Source organism: Nematostella vectensis, chromosome 8 (assembly GCF_932526225.1).
Source record: "Nematostella vectensis chromosome 8, jaNemVect1.1, whole genome shotgun sequence".
Classification (NCBI taxonomy): domain Eukaryota; kingdom Metazoa; phylum Cnidaria; class Anthozoa; order Actiniaria; family Edwardsiidae; genus Nematostella; species Nematostella vectensis.
In genome coordinates, this window is record NC_064041.1 from 4,133,654 (window position 1) to 4,152,004 (window position 18,351).

General features: G+C 43.1%; 1 protein-coding gene and 1 pseudogene across 1 annotated transcript; both read left to right on the forward strand.

Moving 5' to 3' along the window:
- Positions 1-321: 321 nt before the first annotated feature.
- LOC116619386 lies at positions 322-18,000 on the forward strand (annotated as a pseudogene).
- On the forward strand, positions 6,325-12,901 carry LOC116611996. Its single transcript, XM_048731780.1, has 2 exons — positions 6,325-12,754; positions 12,824-12,901. Exon 1 carries the CDS (start codon positions 6,365-6,367, stop codon positions 12,548-12,550), a length of 6,186 nt encoding a protein of 2,061 aa, XP_048587737.1. The 5' UTR covers positions 6,325-6,364; the 3' UTR covers positions 12,551-12,754; positions 12,824-12,901.
- Positions 18,001-18,351: the final 351 nt, after the last annotated feature.

The window sequence follows — 18,351 nt, forward strand, 5'->3', positions numbered from 1 at the left end:
TGGCTCAGACTCGTGTTCTTAAACCCAAGAAAAACTAATTCAAGGAACCAGAATTCCTTGCTGCTAGAGTGAACCGCAGATAAGATAGAGTTTCGATCGTTTCCGATTTCTTAATTTTGAGAGAAAAATCGTTTGCACTACGAAATTACAAGAAATATCACACTCATTTTTGTTTGAGCTTCAGAAATTTTATTTATTTCTGTTACGGAACAGAATAAATGTAGCTTGTAGGTTTTTTTTAGCTCACTCCAAGCGAGTGTCAGCTCGTGTAATTCTAGGGGTTTAGAAACACAATACACAAGCTAACCTTTGAATATTCATATGGAAAATCCTGTTTCACGTAAGCAAGCTGCAGCACTCAAGAAAAAAGAAATAAAAAGGGCGAAAGACAAAGATTACTACGAGAAAAATCGCGAAAAGAAAATAGCTCAAGTAATTGAGCGGCGAAAAGCGAGACGAGAGGAGACAAAAGGCAAGTCACGAACAAGAACAAAAATATAGAAAGCTGCGTCAAAGAAGAAACGCAAAGAACAACAAGCTACCGCCAGAGAAGAACTTGAAAGAAAAAGACAAATAGCAAGAGAAAAGACAGGGGAAGGGAAAGGAAAGGGAAAGGGTCCGTAGATACCGCCAGAAAATAAGGAAGAACAAGGACAGGAGAAAGAAATTTTGCAGAACACTGGGGAGAGATTCAAGAACCGCACGTCCAAAAAACGTGTTACTGACAAGGTCAAAGATAAACTTCCGCAAACTCCCGAGAAAAAAGCCGAAGTACTAGAAACTTTGATAAACAGCCCGAGAACAAAAAAAAAAAATACTTTCCAGGCAAGGGGTAGTGAAAACTCCAGAAGAAGAAAAAGAAACTAACACGTTGAAAGCCCTCGCGTCTGATATCTCTGAAGGTTTGAAACACGTCAAACGTTCGGGATCGAACGAAAAACGTGCTGCCTACAAAGCACTTAAATCACTTGCCTTGGGTAATATAAAAAAGTCGAGAGCAAAAAAAGTCCCTAGGAAAGTTAGTCGGCCTTAACGAAAAGAGCATCAGTAAAGCCATCAAAACAAGGGAGGAGATTTTAAAGGGAGAAGGAGAAAGCTGGCTTTATGTAAAAAGAAAAACACGACGAGATGCGCTCCCAGAAGACGTTGAAAAAAATTACTGCTTCTGGGCCAGTTCGGCTAGTCGTCCTACAGGAGACAAAAGTGACTTTGTGAAAAACAGAGTTGGCAAAAACCAGTATTTAACCCACCCCAAGCATGTTCTCGAAACGAGCCAAACGGAGGCTTTCCAGGAATTTGCGAAGCTTCACCCTGAAGTAAAAGTAGCGCAACGCAAATTCGAGATGTTAAAACCTTACTTTGTAAAACAAGCAAGAGAAAGGGACAGAAAACGTGGAAACGAAAATTCTTTTCGACGCATGTATGAAGTTTCGAAAGGGTGTGGTCAAGACGACGGGAAACGAGAGTGAAGAGTCGCCCATTTTCAAAACGTTGACAGAAGCGGCTGATGCAACCTTATGCTCAAAGGAATATGGGATAGAGCACCATAAAATCAAGTGCTTGGAGCGAGATTGCAACAGATGCTCTGTGGAGAAAATAAAACTACTTCCAGAGGAGTCTAGCAATGAAGGAAGTGTTTGTTGGTCTAGGTACGAGTACCTACCCACTGGAAAATTCCTTGCCAATGGTCAAGAGAAAAAGAAGATAGCCTTGGTCCCCAAAGAAACACCACCCTCAGAAATGTTTACATATTTCAAAAAGCTTTTGGAAGCCTATCCCCTGCATTCGTTCATGGCTAAATGGCAACGTGAGCAACTTGATAATCTTTTGGAACACTTGCCACTTGGCCATGTCGTGTGCATTAACGACTATTCTGAGGGGTATGTGTGTCGCCAGCAAGATGAGATCCAATCAGAGTTCTTTGACGTAGCCAAGGCTTCTCTACATGTTACCATCTTACATCGCCATGGTGTTGAAAGTACAGACGGGATCACAAGCACAGAGGCTGAGCCACACTTGATCAAAGAGCACTTGTTTGTGGTTTCCGATGATCCGACGCAAGACCATGACAGTGTGCACAAAGCCCAAGAGCTTATTCATGATTACCTGGTCAACGATGTTGGCTATAGCATTGAGCTCTTGCATGAATTTACAGATGGGTGCGCAGCACAATATAAGTCACGACACTGCATTGGAGATTTGTCATGTTCTCTGGCAGATTTTGGATATCCGGTCCAAAGAAGCTTTTTCGAAACCTCCCATGCTAAAGGAGAGCAAGATGCTGCTGGCTCTCATGTAAAGCAGAAAACCAGCCAAGCCGTCCTACGCAGAAAAGCTAAAATCAATTCTGCAAAAGACATGTATGCTTATCTGGTTGCAAAGTTTACAGAGCCAGCAGCAACTAGCTATGCTGCTCGTAGAACGGCTACCCAGCTGACGCGCCGTGTTTTCTTTTATGTTCCGGCAAAAGGAGAGGGTGCAGTCTCCAGGAACCGTGATGGGCGAAAGTTCAAGGAAGCAAAGGGCATAAGAAAATGGCACTGTGTCAAGACACTTCCCCAGCAAGAGAAGGTCCTAGTACGGCATCGGACATGCTACTGCTGTGTGAGCTGCATTGTGAAAGATGAAGATTCATGTACCAATAAGGCATGGCTTGATGAGTGGAAAGAAGTGACTATCCCTAGAGATGGTTCAGTTGTTATCACTCGTCAAGCCACAGAGCAGCCTGCTCTTGATCATGATACAGCATCACACACGGCAGATCTGGCTGCGTGCGGCAGCACTGTTGCCATTGAGGCTGAAGGTGATAGAATGTACGACTATCTCCTCAAAGTCACGTCAGCAAGTGCTGAGGAGCTAGAACACGACTACACTGATGATTACCACAACACTGTACTGAGAGAAGAGTCTGTCTTGAAAGGGCATTTTTATCTCCGTGATAATATTCATGACATGACTTTCACCTTAAACGAAAAACGGATTGCAGTTGTTTATGCGGCCACTGTCCGCCATATATGAATTATATTAAATAAGCTAAATCAATTTTGTCATATTTTGATTTTTTTTTATATTTTAGTCAGTTCTTCTTAGGAGACGCGGTGTGTTGCCGTCAGGGGCACTTCTTCTTCAGAAGTTGTGTGGAGATGCACTTACAGCAGTTTGGTAACTGTCCCCTAGACGGATAAGAACTTGCCCTTGAGGATATAAGGACAGTTCTGATGGTCAACAGTCTAGTGGGGAAGTTGCCGTCATTGTACTGTGAAGAGTGCCCCTGGAGAGAAAAGCTTGATTTGCGGCAGTGGCATACGGAAACATGCCAAAGAAGCCTGTCCCCTGCCGCAAAGTGGGCTGCCAGACCCTCGTGCAGAAGAAAACCTGGAGGAGCATATGGACGCCTGCCCGTTTGCAGAAAAAAGCTGCACAGTGCACCAGCTTCAACAAATGGAAGAGCATAGGTGCCTAGGCTGCCCCCGAGCGCAGCGTTACTGTCCTCTGGGATGCGGGCAAAGAATGCAACGGTATTTAATAGGATTGCATTTTCCACGTAATAAACTTACATAACCTAGACCAATTTGTTCCGCTCTTTACAGCGTTTTGTCTAGGCGGAAATTTGATTGTTAACAATAAGAACTAAACGGTTTTACGTAATGTTTTTTAATAACGTATTAGAGGGCATATTCTTGCTAAAAGTAGTAACAGTGCCGTTACTAGGGAAATTTGTTTGTTTCATAAAAGCCTGTGCTTTTTGTCAAATCTCTTGGAGCTTTCAACATAATGACACAAGTTATGACGTCATCCGACCCCTCCCATGATCACGTGACCTAGAACAGCAAAACGTGTCGGAGAAGCTGCTGTTCAAATCTAACATCATATTTTTTGCAGAAATATTTTAACATTACTATTTTTTAAAACTTCACGCATCTGATTTGTAAAATTTTGATACCGCGAGAAATGGCTAATTTTTTATGTTCTTGGAAAACTACATATTTCTTAATAACTTTTTCATTTCTTTAATTTATTCTCTAAAAACAATTTATTCTCTAAAATTGCATTTTCTTCTACAAAATGCCGAAAGTTTATATTTATCTCTTGAGAAAAAGGAAAAAAAAATAGAATTGGAGTATCAAAGAAAATAAAATAAAAAAAGACTTGACCAGGGTTTGCTTACCGTAATAATTCCAATAAGCACCCTCCGTCATTAAGCGCACCCCCTCGAACAAGAAATTTGGAGCCCCCTTTCCCTATCCGAAAAACATATAAACAAAAATACCATTTGAATAGTGCAATACTACTAGGACATAAAAAAAATACAAAACTACTGCGTTATATCTTTTTTTTTTCGTTTCTACTGACTATGTAAATTCTGAATAATAACGTTAAAACAAGAAAGAAAAAAAGAATATGGTACAAAACAACCCCTTTTACCGAAAAAAATTCCAAACATAGATTTAAGTGTTTTGTTTGTTTCTAAGCATCACTCTTCGCTCATTAGAGCATGGCGGCACCCTTACAAGATACGTGTCACATGAGGCCGATGAGAGCAGAGTAGTGAGACAAGGCGGGACGATTGGATTCCCTGACTTTGTGGACAACCAAAAATGGTTGACCTGGAAAGACAGTGATGTTTTTTTAGGGTTGATTTCCTTTTTGTCTGTCACCCCTGACTTGCCACTGCAATCGACAAACCGATTTATCGGACCAAAGTATCGGCCAAATAACGACTTTTAACCCTGTTATTTTCAAGTGTTTTTCACCCCCGAATTGACGGAATAGATCGTCAATCAAACGAACTCGTATGCGGCCCAAGTAAATACCGAAAAGGGAAATGATGGGAGACAGGATCCGGACTGGTTTGAAAACAATGGAATGATGAAGGAATAAACGCTCGACGAATTCAAGGCTTTCCTGGGGATTTTGGTTATGATGGGCATCGTGCGTTCACCAACAATGCTTCATTATTGGAGCAAGGACGATCCATTTCTCTTTCAACACGAGATTGCAAACCCTTACCAAGAAATTACTTCTTTGAAATCCTATGTTATCTCCATCTAAACAATAAAACCGATATGCCCCCCCGCCCCCCGCAAGTTCACCCCGATTTTAACAAACTGAGTCTTGTGCAATACATGCCTATGAAGCCAGTAAAACGGGGAAGTTTTTTGTTTGTGCGAAGCGTCAACTGCTTTTCTTGTTAACTTTGACATTTATGTCGGAAATTTAAGTATAGTAAATAAGCCTGAATATAAGTTAGGTCTGTGTTTTTTTTTTAATAAAAGCGGATGACCTGTTATTACCTAGTGTATATTAGTCAAATGAACTTGGAGAGAAGGGGCTTGCGGGGCCAAAAGAACCAGCCACAGTCTTTCCAGTTATACCCAAAGGGGCAGATCCAGACTGTAGCTAATGCTACGGTCAGATTTGAGTTGCTTTATTTACCTCACATAGCTTATTTTTTTCCTTATTCTATATGCCTAATTTCAAGGCTTAACATACTAATTGTGTATGCCATGTTGCCCTACATCTATTTTTTTCATTTTCACAGTAATCGTTTTTTTTTTTTCATTGCGTTACGTATTACGGGAATTTATGGAATGACTCGATAAGAACTGTTCCTGTACTTTCTCCGAGCAGCATCTTTAGAACAGTTGCTGCATTTATAAACTCTATGAAGGAAGGAAACGTTCTGTGGCTACCGACGCGCGGTATACCTGTGGTAATTATATCGGTGTCACATGACTAAACAAGTTTGTACAAGTCAGAAAGTCAGAGTTTGTAATGGCCGACAGCTTGGTGAGTTTTTCATTTTCTCGATTCTTATGTCGTTTGTTATTCGCACTTATAGCTGTAATTTTATTGTAGAAAACCGCTAGAAAGCTACATTGTAGAAGGAGCTGCCAGGTTCCGGAAGTTAATAAGTGTGTTATTCAAGCATCGGAATAAATTGTTGTGTTTATAATCGGTTGTCGTCGTGGTTTATGAGCCCCATCGCCTCGCGGGCCTGCGCGAGGAGGTGACAGTTTTCAAGCTTTAGAGTCAAGTGGTCAAGCTAGTCTGAGGATTTGGAGCTAGTTCGACGAGAAGGAAGTATTTACGGTGATACAGAAGGATTTGTGGCGTGATTGTGGCCATAACAAGAGTGAATATTGGATTTTATTGTGTGAACGTTTCGGTTACGAGTGGAGCGAATACGGATTTCGCAATGTCAGCTCGGTCTTGTCCTGCAGGTTTAGGAGCTCGATCGAGGAGGTATAATACTCGAAGAAATCGAGGAGAAGACGTGGAAGAGAGGATTGTCAGTTTAAAGCGTTCGAGGTCGGGTTGCCTCGGCAGTTTGAGAAGGTTTTGAAAGGAAATCGAAGAATTGATGTACAAGGGAAACAAGAATGAAGTTAGCCGCAAACTTCAGTCTTACCACAACACGTGGGTGAAATTCGTGCGTGTTCACTCCGATCTTATGGACTTAATGGATGAAGGGGAAGAGAAAATGGAGGCCCAAAGAGTTTATGACATGGAACTCACGCTGAAACTCGAACTTTACTCTGCTGTTGACGAACAGGATATGCAGGATATTGAAAGTGGATCTCAGGTTTCTGAGAGACACACGAAGTCAAGGGTGAGTGATAGAGAAAGCAGATCACATGTTTCTAGTAGACATAGTTCAAGATATTCAAGATCAAGTGTTAAGAGTGTTGCTGCCTTAGAGGAGAGAGCAGCATTGAGTAAATTAGATCTGGGACATTTACGGAAAAAACAGCAGCTCAATAGAAAATTTGATGAGTTAAAATATGCTCATGAACTTTTGGAAGCTGAAGTAAAATGTGAAAAGGCTCAAACAAGCTACATGATTTATAAGAAGGAAAGGGAAGACTTGAATGTGGATCAGAGTAATAAGTCTGCTGTGTCAGAGGATGTATGTGATGTTTTCAAGGCTCAATCTGAAAACAAAATTGAGCAGCATGCACCTATTGGAAATGTGAGTACAAACCCTACTGTGAAATTAACAGAGGAAATTGTTGTTAATGAGGAGCTAATGGTGGAGCCTTGTATTGGAAATAATAACAAGGTATCGTCTAGTGCTGGATTAAAGGAATCCTGTGTGTCTGTTTGTTTATCATCGGAGTTAAGTGTTGACAAGAGTCATGAGAGTGAAAGGGTGAATCGGGAGATTAGTAGCCATGTGCGGGGTGGTGAAGAAACTATGCTGAATAATGGAACAAAGGAAGCCCAAGCTGGGTTGAATTTACCTGGCTCACAACCATCAACTAACAGCAACAATGGATTATTTGATAGTGGAGAACATGTGGCTAGAGTACTGTCTCAGGCAATGAGTACCCCAAGGATTGAATACATGCACTTTGACGGTAATCCCATAAACTATGTTTCATTTATGCATAACTTTGAGACATGCCTCGAGAGCCTAACTAGTGATAATTCTAGGAAATTACAGTACTTAATACAACATTGCACAGGCAAGGCAAGGGATGCAATTGAAAGTTGTGTGAACTTGCCTACTTCGGAGGGCTATAATACAGCAAAGAACACCTTGAAGGAGAATTTTGGACTTCCGCACATTATTGCTAAGGCACACCTGAAAAGGTTACAAGACCTCCCGCCATTGCGGAACGGTGGAGGGCCAGCTTTATTGGAATTTTCTAGACACCTTGAAGTAGCTCACCGCACATTGTCAGGCATGGGAAGCGATTATGTTAGTGAATTAAATTACACAAGTACTCTTAGAGAACTAAACAACAAGCTACCATATTTCATGAAGGGAAAATGGACCGAACGTGCGGGCAGGATTATTGAATCAGGGTCAAGGCCTAATTTTTCGGATTTCTTGAAGTTTATCAAGGAAAGAGCCAAACTTGTGAACAATGAGTTTGGGGAAGATCTTGTGTCTGCCAGCTCTCAGAGGGGTAAGAAAGGGAATAACAGTGATAAGAAACAAACCCCTAGGTCAAGCATGGCAACTGGAGTGACCCCACCCCAGAATAGTGAACAGAGACAACAGAGGGGACAGGGGAATGCAAGCTGGAAGTGTGTGATTTGTTCTGGACCTCATGGATTATGGAAGTGTGCACAGTTTAAGGAACTGAACAGTGAAGAGAGAAACAAATTAGTCTTGTCTAATAGATTATGTGTTAAGTGTTTAAGTGGAGGGCATTTTAGGGACACATGTCCTAAGACAACCTTTAAGTGCCAAGTGAAGGGTTGTGGTAAAGAACACCATACTTTACTACATTTTTCGGTGCAAGAAAGAAAGGATAATACGGTTGACAACAAGATTGACAAGTCACCCGGACAAGCTAGACCTAACGCATCGGCACCAGAAACAACAGGTGTTAATGCGGGTAGTACAAGTGTAGCCTCAGTTTCTGTCGCAACTGGGGCCGGTGAGCGCAGAGTGTGCCTGGGTGTCATTCCGGTCAAGGTCAAGGTGAAAGGAGATGACAGGGTATTGGAGACTTATGCATTGCTAGATAGTGGCAGTGAAGTGTCATTGTGTAAGGAACAATTGTTTACTGACCTTGGATGTGATGGCATTGCCATGAACTTTGAACTAGCTGGTGTAACGGGAACGAGGAAACTCAAAGGTCACATGGTTGATCTCGTAGTAATGTCACAAGATGGAATGGTAGAAAGTGAGTTGTTAAATGTCAGGACAGTGAAGGAAATTCCTGTATCTTCTAGTTGTATACCAAGGAGGGAAGATGTTGAACAATTTACTCATTTGAGGAGCATTAACTTGCAAGAATGCGGTGCGTCAGAAGTTGGACTCATTATTGGACTTAAGGAAAATCCATTGCTGTTTGTACCACTAGAATACAAGGCTGGTAACGATGGAGAACCGGTCGGTGTGAGATATTCTCTTGGATGGACGGTGATGGGTCCCATGTGCGGAAAAAGGGACAGTGACCAGTGCTCGGTTAACCTTATTAATGTAGCGAATAAGCAATTTCCTGAAGAACTTTATAATGAGGAATCATGTCTTGTAGCACATACCCACCCGGAAGATACCAAGCTTGCTGAGCATGATGGTACAGGTACACCACAGCATTGTTCGTTTAAGGACAATGTCTCTAGAACTGCTAAGCTCAAGACTGCGGATTTAGAAATAGAGAAGGAGATTGATAAAGAGGTATTGCAGCAACAATTAGAAAGACTCTGGCAAACTGACTTTGCGGATTCAGTTGTCAGTTCAAACGTCTGTCCTTCTATTGAAAATAAGCGTGCACTAGAGATAATGGAAGATACACTAGAGATAGTCGACGGGCACTATCAGGTAGCACTTCCTTGGAGGAGAGACCCGCCTTATTTACCATATAACAAGATTATGGCGGAAAGAAGGTGCGGTCTTCTGAAGAAGAGATTTCTTAGAGACGGTGTTCTGTTTGATAAGTATAAGGAGACAATGAATGATTACATCGAGCGAGGTCATGCAGAGAAGGTACCGGCTGAAGAGTTGGCGCGAAGTGATGGGCGGTTGTGGTACTTAAGCCACCACCCAGTGACACACCCATTGAAGAAGGATAAAGTGCGAATTGTTTTTGACTGTGCAGCAAAGTATGGAGGAACTTCGTTAAATGAACAATTGTTACAAGGACCGGACTTGACAAACAATCTTGTTGCAGTATTAAGTCGTTTTCGGGAGGAGAAGATCGGATTAGTCGCGAATGTGGAGTCAATGTTTCATCAGGTACGGGTGAATCCAAAGGACTGTGATGCATTAAGGTTTTTATGGTGGCCCAACTCTGATTTATCTGGAGAGTTGGAGGAGTACAGGATGGTGAAACACTTGTTCGGTGCGACATCGTCACCAAGTGTAGTGAACTATTGTTTGAAGAAGACAATAGAACTTAAGGATAACACCAACCCGGAAGTGTCTGACGCAATAGTTAGAAATATGTATGTGGATGATCTTATGAAGTCTACGAATACGACTGAGAATGCAGTTAAACTTGTAAGTGATATCAGAGAAGTGTTGGACAAGGGAGGGTTCAACTTGACCAAGTGGTGCAGTAACGACAAGGATGTGATTGCATCGGTACCAGAGAAGCAACGAGCCAAGTCAATGTTGAACGAGTTAGAGCGGCCGACGACTTCGACACTCGGTTTGAAGTGGAATGTGGAAGATGATCAATTTGTATGGGATGTTGCGGACAGCAACAGACGTGCAAAGGAGAAACCTGCAACCAAGCGGAGTGTATTATCAATTGTCTACTCTCTGTTTGATCCTCTTGGATTTATTGCACCCTATACCATGAAAGGAAAGCTGCTTCTACAAGTGTTGACCAGAAAGCAAGTTGGATGGGATGATCCCATGAACCCAGATGATTCTGCCCAGTGGATGCGGTGGGTGGAAGATCTTCCCAAGCTAGAAGAGGTGAAGGTTGATCGATGTTTTAAGCCGAAAGATTTCAAGGAACTCAAAGACGCTCAACTACATGTGTTCTCGGATGCATCAAGGCAAGGTTATTCAGCGGTGGCTTACTTACGACTAGAAGATGTAGAGGGTCGTAAACATTGCTCATTTGTCATGGGGAAGGCACGACTAGCTCCCCTGCGAGAGATCTCTATTCCAAGACTAGAACTAACCGCTGCTGTTATTTCGGTAAAGTTGAGTAAGATTATCCGGGAAGAGCTGGATCTTAAGGTAAACAAAGTGAACTACTGGACTGATTCAATGTCGGTGCTTAAGTGCATTAACAATGAAACGAAGAGGTTTCACACCTTTGAGTCCAATCGTTTGACAATTATACATGATGGTTCCAATGCTGGAGAATGGCGGTATGTGAATAGGGATGACAACCCAGCTGATGATGGCTCAAAGGGACTCAAGATGGACACTCTAATCAGGAACGATCGGTGGCTGAAGGGACCGAGCTTCCTATTGGAGGACGATGCAGACTGGCCTAAGGTGATCACAATCCCCGAGATTACGGACGATGACCCAGAAGTCAGAAAGGAAGCGCAAGTGTATGTGACATGTGAGGAGAAACGGAGAAATGTTATTAATAACATCATCATGTACCACTCTTCGTGGCAGAAGTTGAAGTTATCGATCGCCTGGTTATTGCGATACAAGCAATTCTTAAGGAGTAAGGTGTTGCAACGCAAGGAAGCCCAAGGTGAGCATGAGAAGAGGGACGTCGGAGGATTAATGACGGTTGAGGAGTTGCAAGAGGCAGAGTGCATAATTCTGCGGCATGTTCAACGAGAAGAATTCCCTGACGAGAGATTGCATGAGAAATCTGACAAGTCAATCAGTAAGTTATGTCCGCAGAAAGAAAACGGACTGATACGTGTCGGAGGACGGATCGGGAAGGCACAGGTTGACTACGAGTTGCGACATCCTATAATACTACCCTACAAGAATCATGTTACAGACCTGATTATTATGGATCATCATCAGGGTGTTGGACATATGGGTCAAGAGTCAGTTTTGTCGTCTCTGAGAAACGAGTATTGGGTAATAAAGGGACGATCTGCAGTTCGTCGAGTGATTGGCAAGTGTCTTAAGTGTCAGAGAAGAAGAGCAAAGCCAATGGAGCAATTCATGGCAGACCTTCCGGCTATGCGAGTTGCAGCTGAGGAGCCACCCTTCACTTACGTAGGGGTCGATTACTTTGGCCCAATGGAGGTCAAGGTCGGAAGGTCAAAGGTTAAGAGGTATGGATGTTTGTTTTCGTGCCTCAGCATGAGAGCTGTGCATGTTGAGATAACGCATTCAATGGACACGGACTCCATGATTAACGCCCTGCGACGGTTTATCAGTCTTAGAGGATATCCTAAAGAGATCCATAGTGATAATGGTACAAATTTTACGAAGGCAGATAAGGAGCTAAAGCAAGCCCTCGGAGAATGGGATCTCGAGAGGATCAACAGGTTTTGTATCCAAAGGCGGATTAAGTGGAGCTTTATCCCACCTGCGGCAAGCCACATGGGTGGTGCATGGGAAAGGATGGTACAGACTACCAAGCGTGTGTTGAAGTCGCTGTTGAATGAACAAATAGTTTCCGATGAGGTGCTTCTCACGGTAATGGCGGAGACCGTGAACATCATCAATAGCAGACCACTGACACGTAACAGTGATGATATCGAGGATGAGATGCCCTTAACTCCCAACCATTTGCTTCACTTGAGACCAACGCCTAGTGTGCCACCAGGCGTATTTGGAAAGGAAGATATGTATTGTAGGCGAGCCTGGAGACAAGCCCAATATCTGAGCAACAGATTTTGGCGTCGGTGGACAAGTGAATATCTCCCAACGCTGATGGAGAGAACGAAGTGGACTACTGTCAGAGAAAACCTCAAGGAAGGTGATGTAGTTCTTTTGGCTGATGAGAACTTTCGGAGAGGCGAATGGCCACTTGCACGTGTGATGGAAGTCCTACCAAGTAGTGATGGCCGTGTGCGCAGCGCCATGGTGAAGACGGTATCTACTGTCGCGACGCGAGCGAAAAGACGGAGGCGAGGAGATGTTCAAGTGAGCAGCACTATACTTACGCGACCGGTGACGCGTCTCTGTAAATTGGAGATGGATAACTAGAGAGTGAACTGCGTAATGTAAAGTAACGGAGATATCGTCGGTTGCCGCTTGATTAAGTGTAAATAAAAACTTTCAGGTAGTTTATATTTAGGGGCCGGTGTGGCTACCGACGCGCGGTATACCTGTGGTAATTATATCGGTGTCACATGACTAAACAAGTTTGTACAAGTCAGAAAGTCAGAGTTTGTAATGGCCGACAGCTTGGTGAGTTTTTCATTTTCTCGATTCTTATGTCGTTTGTTATTCGCACTTATAGCTGTAATTTTATTGTAGAAAACCGCTAGAAAGCTACATTGTAGAAGGAGCTGCCAGGTTCCGGAAGTTAATAAGTGTGTTATTCAAGCATCGGAATAAATTGTTGTGTTTATAATCGGTTGTCGTCGTGGTTTATGAGCCCCTTCGCCTCGTGGGCCTGCGCGAGGAGGTGACACGTTCTCTATAACAGTCTTTCACTACCAGTAAACCAACCAAATTTGGATGTCTGAGAAGCCATTGCCTGTAGAAGTTATAGCTTTGGTCTGATGATATTAGAGGACAGTGGAGTCTTCTGTGACGGAGGAAAGTAACGCAATAGAGGATAACGTTATCTTGGATAACCTTAAATTATTATAGTTTAGTAAGTCGCCGACCTTCCTGAAGTTAATGGACAGCATGTTTTGTTAACTCTAAAAGGGTTTTCTTTTGGTTAAATAATTTATCTTGACAAACTTTAACCATTCGGCTAAAGTTCCTCTAAAACGGGATAGTAGAGAATGGGAAAATTACCCTTGACAAAGTGGATAGTGGGAGTGGCGCGTCCCTTTTCATGTGGTACTTGAGAACCGAAATTGGCCAATTCTCGTTTCGTACTTCTTAAAGAAAGGAAGGAAAAAAGGGCTTCAGACCTAGCCGTGGGTAGAATTAGGTTTTTAGTACGGTTCAAGACTTTGACCGACACACCCATTGGGGTAGGTCTTCCCTTGGACGCCCACTGGCTAAGCCCTTATCAAAACAAGTCTAAAAGCTTTCTATGACTGTCGGTGTTGGACTATCTGAGGGGTGCCGTCATAGGAACATATAAATAGGGGGGGGGGGGGGGGTGAGCCGAGCATGAAATGATCGAAATTAAAAGCCTGGTACCGTCTCCACTACACTCTCCAGTAGTCTCTTTACAGAGGTTGGAGATCCCGGACTTCTTCAAAAACAAGGTTATTGGAATACCGAGCATTTCACACACCGTTAGGAACTTCTTTTTGTATATTTTCTTTGTTTTGGGCAATTTTCCATTTCGTTTTGGGCAACTTTGATTAAGGCAGAGCTTAGCAATTGGGTATGTTCAAAAAGGAAAAAATGGATGAGTTCGTGGTAAAAATAGAGGCGTTACACACCAATGTTAACCATCGTTTTCAAAACTTACAGAGAGCCCACGACGCTAGTATCGCGGGTCTAGCCACAGAAAATGTAGCGCTAAAAAGCCTTTATTTCCTATACTTTCGGGAGGCGAGGAAGAAAAAACATGATAAATTTTTGACAATTTTCCATCAGCTTGCAACCTTTTGTAATTGGAATGACGCCAGACAAGCCTCGGCTTTACCACTTAACTCTTAGGGGAAAGGCTCTTTCTTGGTACAACACGTTAGAGGAAAAAGGTTATTGAACGTCCTTATTGAACGGAGAGAGGATCTCCCTTATATGTTTTCAATCAAAGGTGCTACAGATAAGTCACTGTTTCAGAAGGAAATATGGTACCTATTCGTCTGCCTAATCCTACATCAGAAGGGATTGAAATGTATGAGAACACTAGAGTTGCCTTTTTTCAAAACTAGACAACCAAACTAAAACAATCGAGTTCCCAGAGGATATGACCTTTCAGTCAGGTCGCGCAACTTCAGGTTCAACCTTTGACCCGTCACACCTTCCAGACAGACTGTTTAGCATCATCAGTTGAACAATTAGGAAGATACTCAATTATTGAACGCATCATAGACACAGGGGATGCCTCACCTGTGAGGCAGAGGTCTTATAAGACCACACCTGAGCAAAGAAAGGAAATCGATAAGCAGGTTACAAAAAGGTTACGGAACAATATCATACAACCATCAACTAGTGCTTGGGCATCACCTGTGGTTTTAGTTGCTAAACCTGATGGTTCCGCAAACTCAATGCAGTCACTAGGCGAGACTTCCCACTACCCCTAATCTCCGAGATGTTCGACAGTTTATTGGCGGCACAGATATTTACGAGGGATTCCTGTGGAATCCCGAAGTCATAAATTGGGCACTTTTCTTTTTCTTCGTCGCAAAAACGACAATTTCGTACCCAGATGGTTTCTGATAGATTTTGACCGAGGTGCACTGTGACAACAATGTGGTTCAGGAATTAAGAGCGGGGGAGTATTTGGTGGAGTTGAAAGAGGAATCGCTCGTGGAACGGCTCATCAAAGAAGGCTTCAATATCGAATCACAACACATCTCTTGTCACCCGCCTCGAGGCTACTACACCAGCGTCTCAATTATGGGCCTCAGGGCCTATGTAGACGAGAAAGTGATTGAGACCTTCAAAAATGACGGAGAGATAAGACGCGAGATAATAAGACTTAAATACAAGATCGGGCACGAACTAGAGTGCCTGGAGAACGAGAATAGGCTGGTGAAGATGGTGTCGAACAACGCATTGATCCCCTATTCCCTCAAGATCAAGGACGAATGGTGCCGAATCATCCACTCCAACCAACAGTTATACGGGATGAAGTGCTTTGATTTCGGACATACCAGAAGATAATGCCCGAACATAGATTGCCGAAAATGCAGAGAACGGGGTTCATTCCTCTTCCGTTTATTTGTAATTAGGCGGGTTACAGCCCGCCTAATTTTTTGTTACGTTTTTGTTGTTTGGGTATGTAACTCTTTGTATCTTAAGGGTCCGTTTAAAACCATTGTAATTGGTCCTATTAAAAATCTTCCAGAAGCTGCTACAAATGCAAGTGTTGGCTAATTATCCCTTGAAATAGCGGCCATGCATTTAAAATCATTGAAATCACAAGCTAGCCTCTAAATGTCAAAGAAATAACTCTAGCTTCGTAGGTCATCAACAAAGTCAAATAGTAGTTGCATACCAGCTGCATTTATTCATCAGAGATTTTGCGCTCAAAAGCGAAATTGTTTTGATTTGAATTTCTAACGTACGAGAATGACTATCAGTTTTTGCATCTCGGCGTTCCAGTCAATGAAAATGACATCCAGGATGGATGCTCAACCTCGAGAAGCTACAGAGTCAATGAATTAAATGTTTTTTTCACTTGTCGATAGGATAATTTTACTGCAATTCACATAATGATTTGTTTTTTTTCTTGTATAAGGTATAAGAAGACCGGTAAAGACACCTGGAAGTTTGAAATGAGTTAAAGGGTCAACAAATGTGTTTGAGTATGACCTTTGGCTGTTTATTCAAGTCTGAATTGTAAAACGTTGACCGTTGAGAGTTTTATTGATTGTACGTAGCATGAAGTGCTAGTAAACGCAAACGCAAAAAGGTACCGAAGGAAATTGATTGCACAGGGAAACGAATTTCCACGACATTTGGTCCGATCGAGCCGGATAGGAGAATGGCGACTGTAGAATCAAAGAGGAAAACCATAGCGGGACACAGAGCCTTCGTGACGAGGTTAATGGCTGAGGGGTGCGAGGAAAAGAGTGCGGTCGAAGTACTGGGAAACCGGCTACAGATCCTCAAGACCCTCGACGATGAAGTGCTCGAGTTGATGTCCAGAGATGATGTATTCACCGAAGAAGATGTAGAAGAACAGACGGTGAACGCAGGAAAGATAAAAACGACCATAAGAGAAAAGATATTGGCGCTCGAGGCAGCCGAACGGACGAGCCGCCAAAACAGCGTAGCAAGTGAGATTGAGAGTGAAGCCGCCGTGAGCAGTGCGCAAGGCCAAGAGACAAGAGCCCGATTGCCTAAGCTGAGGCTAAAGAACTTTGCTGGGAGAAACTTTGGTGGAGGAAACTTTGCTTTGTCGGTGAGTGGCAGGAGTTTTGGGATGGATTCGAGAGTAGCATCCATTCCAATCCTTGCCTGGCCACCGTCGATAAGTTCAATTATCTGAGAAGTCTGCTCGTCAACGATGTGGGCTATAGCATTGAGCTCTTGCATGAATTTACAGATGGGTGCGCAGCACAATATAAGTCACGACACTGCATTGGAGATTTGTCATGTTCTCTGGCAGATTTTGGATATCCGGTCCAAAGAAGCTTTTTCGAAACCTCCCATGCTAAAGGAGAGCAAGATGCTGCTGGCTCTCATGTAAAGCAGAAAACCAGCCAAGCCGTCCTACGCAGAAAAGCTAAAATCAATTCTGCAAGGACATGTATGCTTATCTGGTTGAAAAGTTTACAGAGCCAGCAGCAACTAGCTATGCTGCTCGTAGGACGGCTATCCAGCTGACGCACCGTGTTTTCTTTTATGTTCCGGCAAAAGGAGAGGGTGCAGTCTCCAGGAACCTTGATGGGCGAAAAATCAAGGAAGCAAAGGGCATAAGAAAATGGCACTGTGTCAAGACACTTCCCCAGCAAGAGAAGGTCCTAGTACGGCATCGGACATGCTACTGTGTGAGCTGCATTGTGAAAGATGAAGATTCATGTAACAATAAGGCATGGCTTGATGAGTGGAAAGAAGTGACTATCCCTAGAGATGGTTCAGTTGCTATCACTCGTCAAGCCACAGAGCAGCCTGCTCTTGATCATGATACAGCATCACACACGGCAGATCTGGCTGCGTGCGGCAGCACTGTTGCCATTGAGGCTGAAGGTGATAGAATGTACGACTATCTCCTCAAAGTCACGTCAGCAAGTGCTGAGGAGCTAGAACATGACTACACTGATGATTACCACAACACTGTACTGAGAGAAGAGTCTGTCTTGAAAGGGCATTTTTATCTCCGTGATAATATTCATGACATGACTTTCACCTTAAACGAAAAACGGATTGCAGTTGTTTATGCGGCCACTGTCCGCCATATATGAATTATATTAAATAAGCTAAATCAATTTTGTCATATTTTGATTTTTTTTTATATTTTAGTCAGTTCTTCTTAGGAGACGCGGTGTGTTGCCGTCAGGGGCACTTCTTCTTCAGAAGTTGTGTGGAGATGCACTTACAGCAGTTTGGTAACTGTCCCCTAGACGGATAAGAACTTGCCCTTGAGGATATAAGAACAGTTCTGATGGTCAACAGTCTAGTGGGGAAGTTGCCGTCATTGTACTGTGAAGAGTGCCCCTGGAGAGAAAAGCTTGATTTGCGGCAGTGGCATACGGAAACATGCCAAAGAAGCCTGTCCCCTGCCGCAATGTGGGCTGCCAGACCCTCGTGCAGAGGAAAACCTGGAGGAGCATATGGACGCCTGCCCGTTTGCAGAAAAAGCTGCACAGTGCACCAGCTTCAACAAATGGAAGAGCATAGGTGCCTAGGCTGCCCCCGAGCGCAGCGTTACTGTCCTCTGGGATGCGGGCAAAGAATGCAAGGGTATTTAATAGGATTGCATTTTCCACGTAATAAACTTACATAACCTAGACCAATTTGTTCCGCTCTTTACAGAGTTTTGTCTAGGCGGAAATTTGATTGTTAACAATAAATCCTAAACGGTTTTACGTAATGTTTTTTAATAACGTATTAGAGGGCATATTCTTGCTAAAAGTAGTAACAGTGCCGTTACTAGGGAAATTTGTTTGTTTCATAAAAGCCTGTGCTTTTTGTCAAATCTCTTGGAACTTTCAACATAATGACACAAGTTATGACGTCATCCGACCCCTCCCATGATC

What these genes read in the sequence shown, in the direction of transcription:
- LOC116611996 (XM_048731780.1), top strand. Translation starts at nt 6,365, where the DNA reads ATGTACAAGGGAAACAAGAATGAAGTTAGCCGCAAACTTCAGTCTTAC.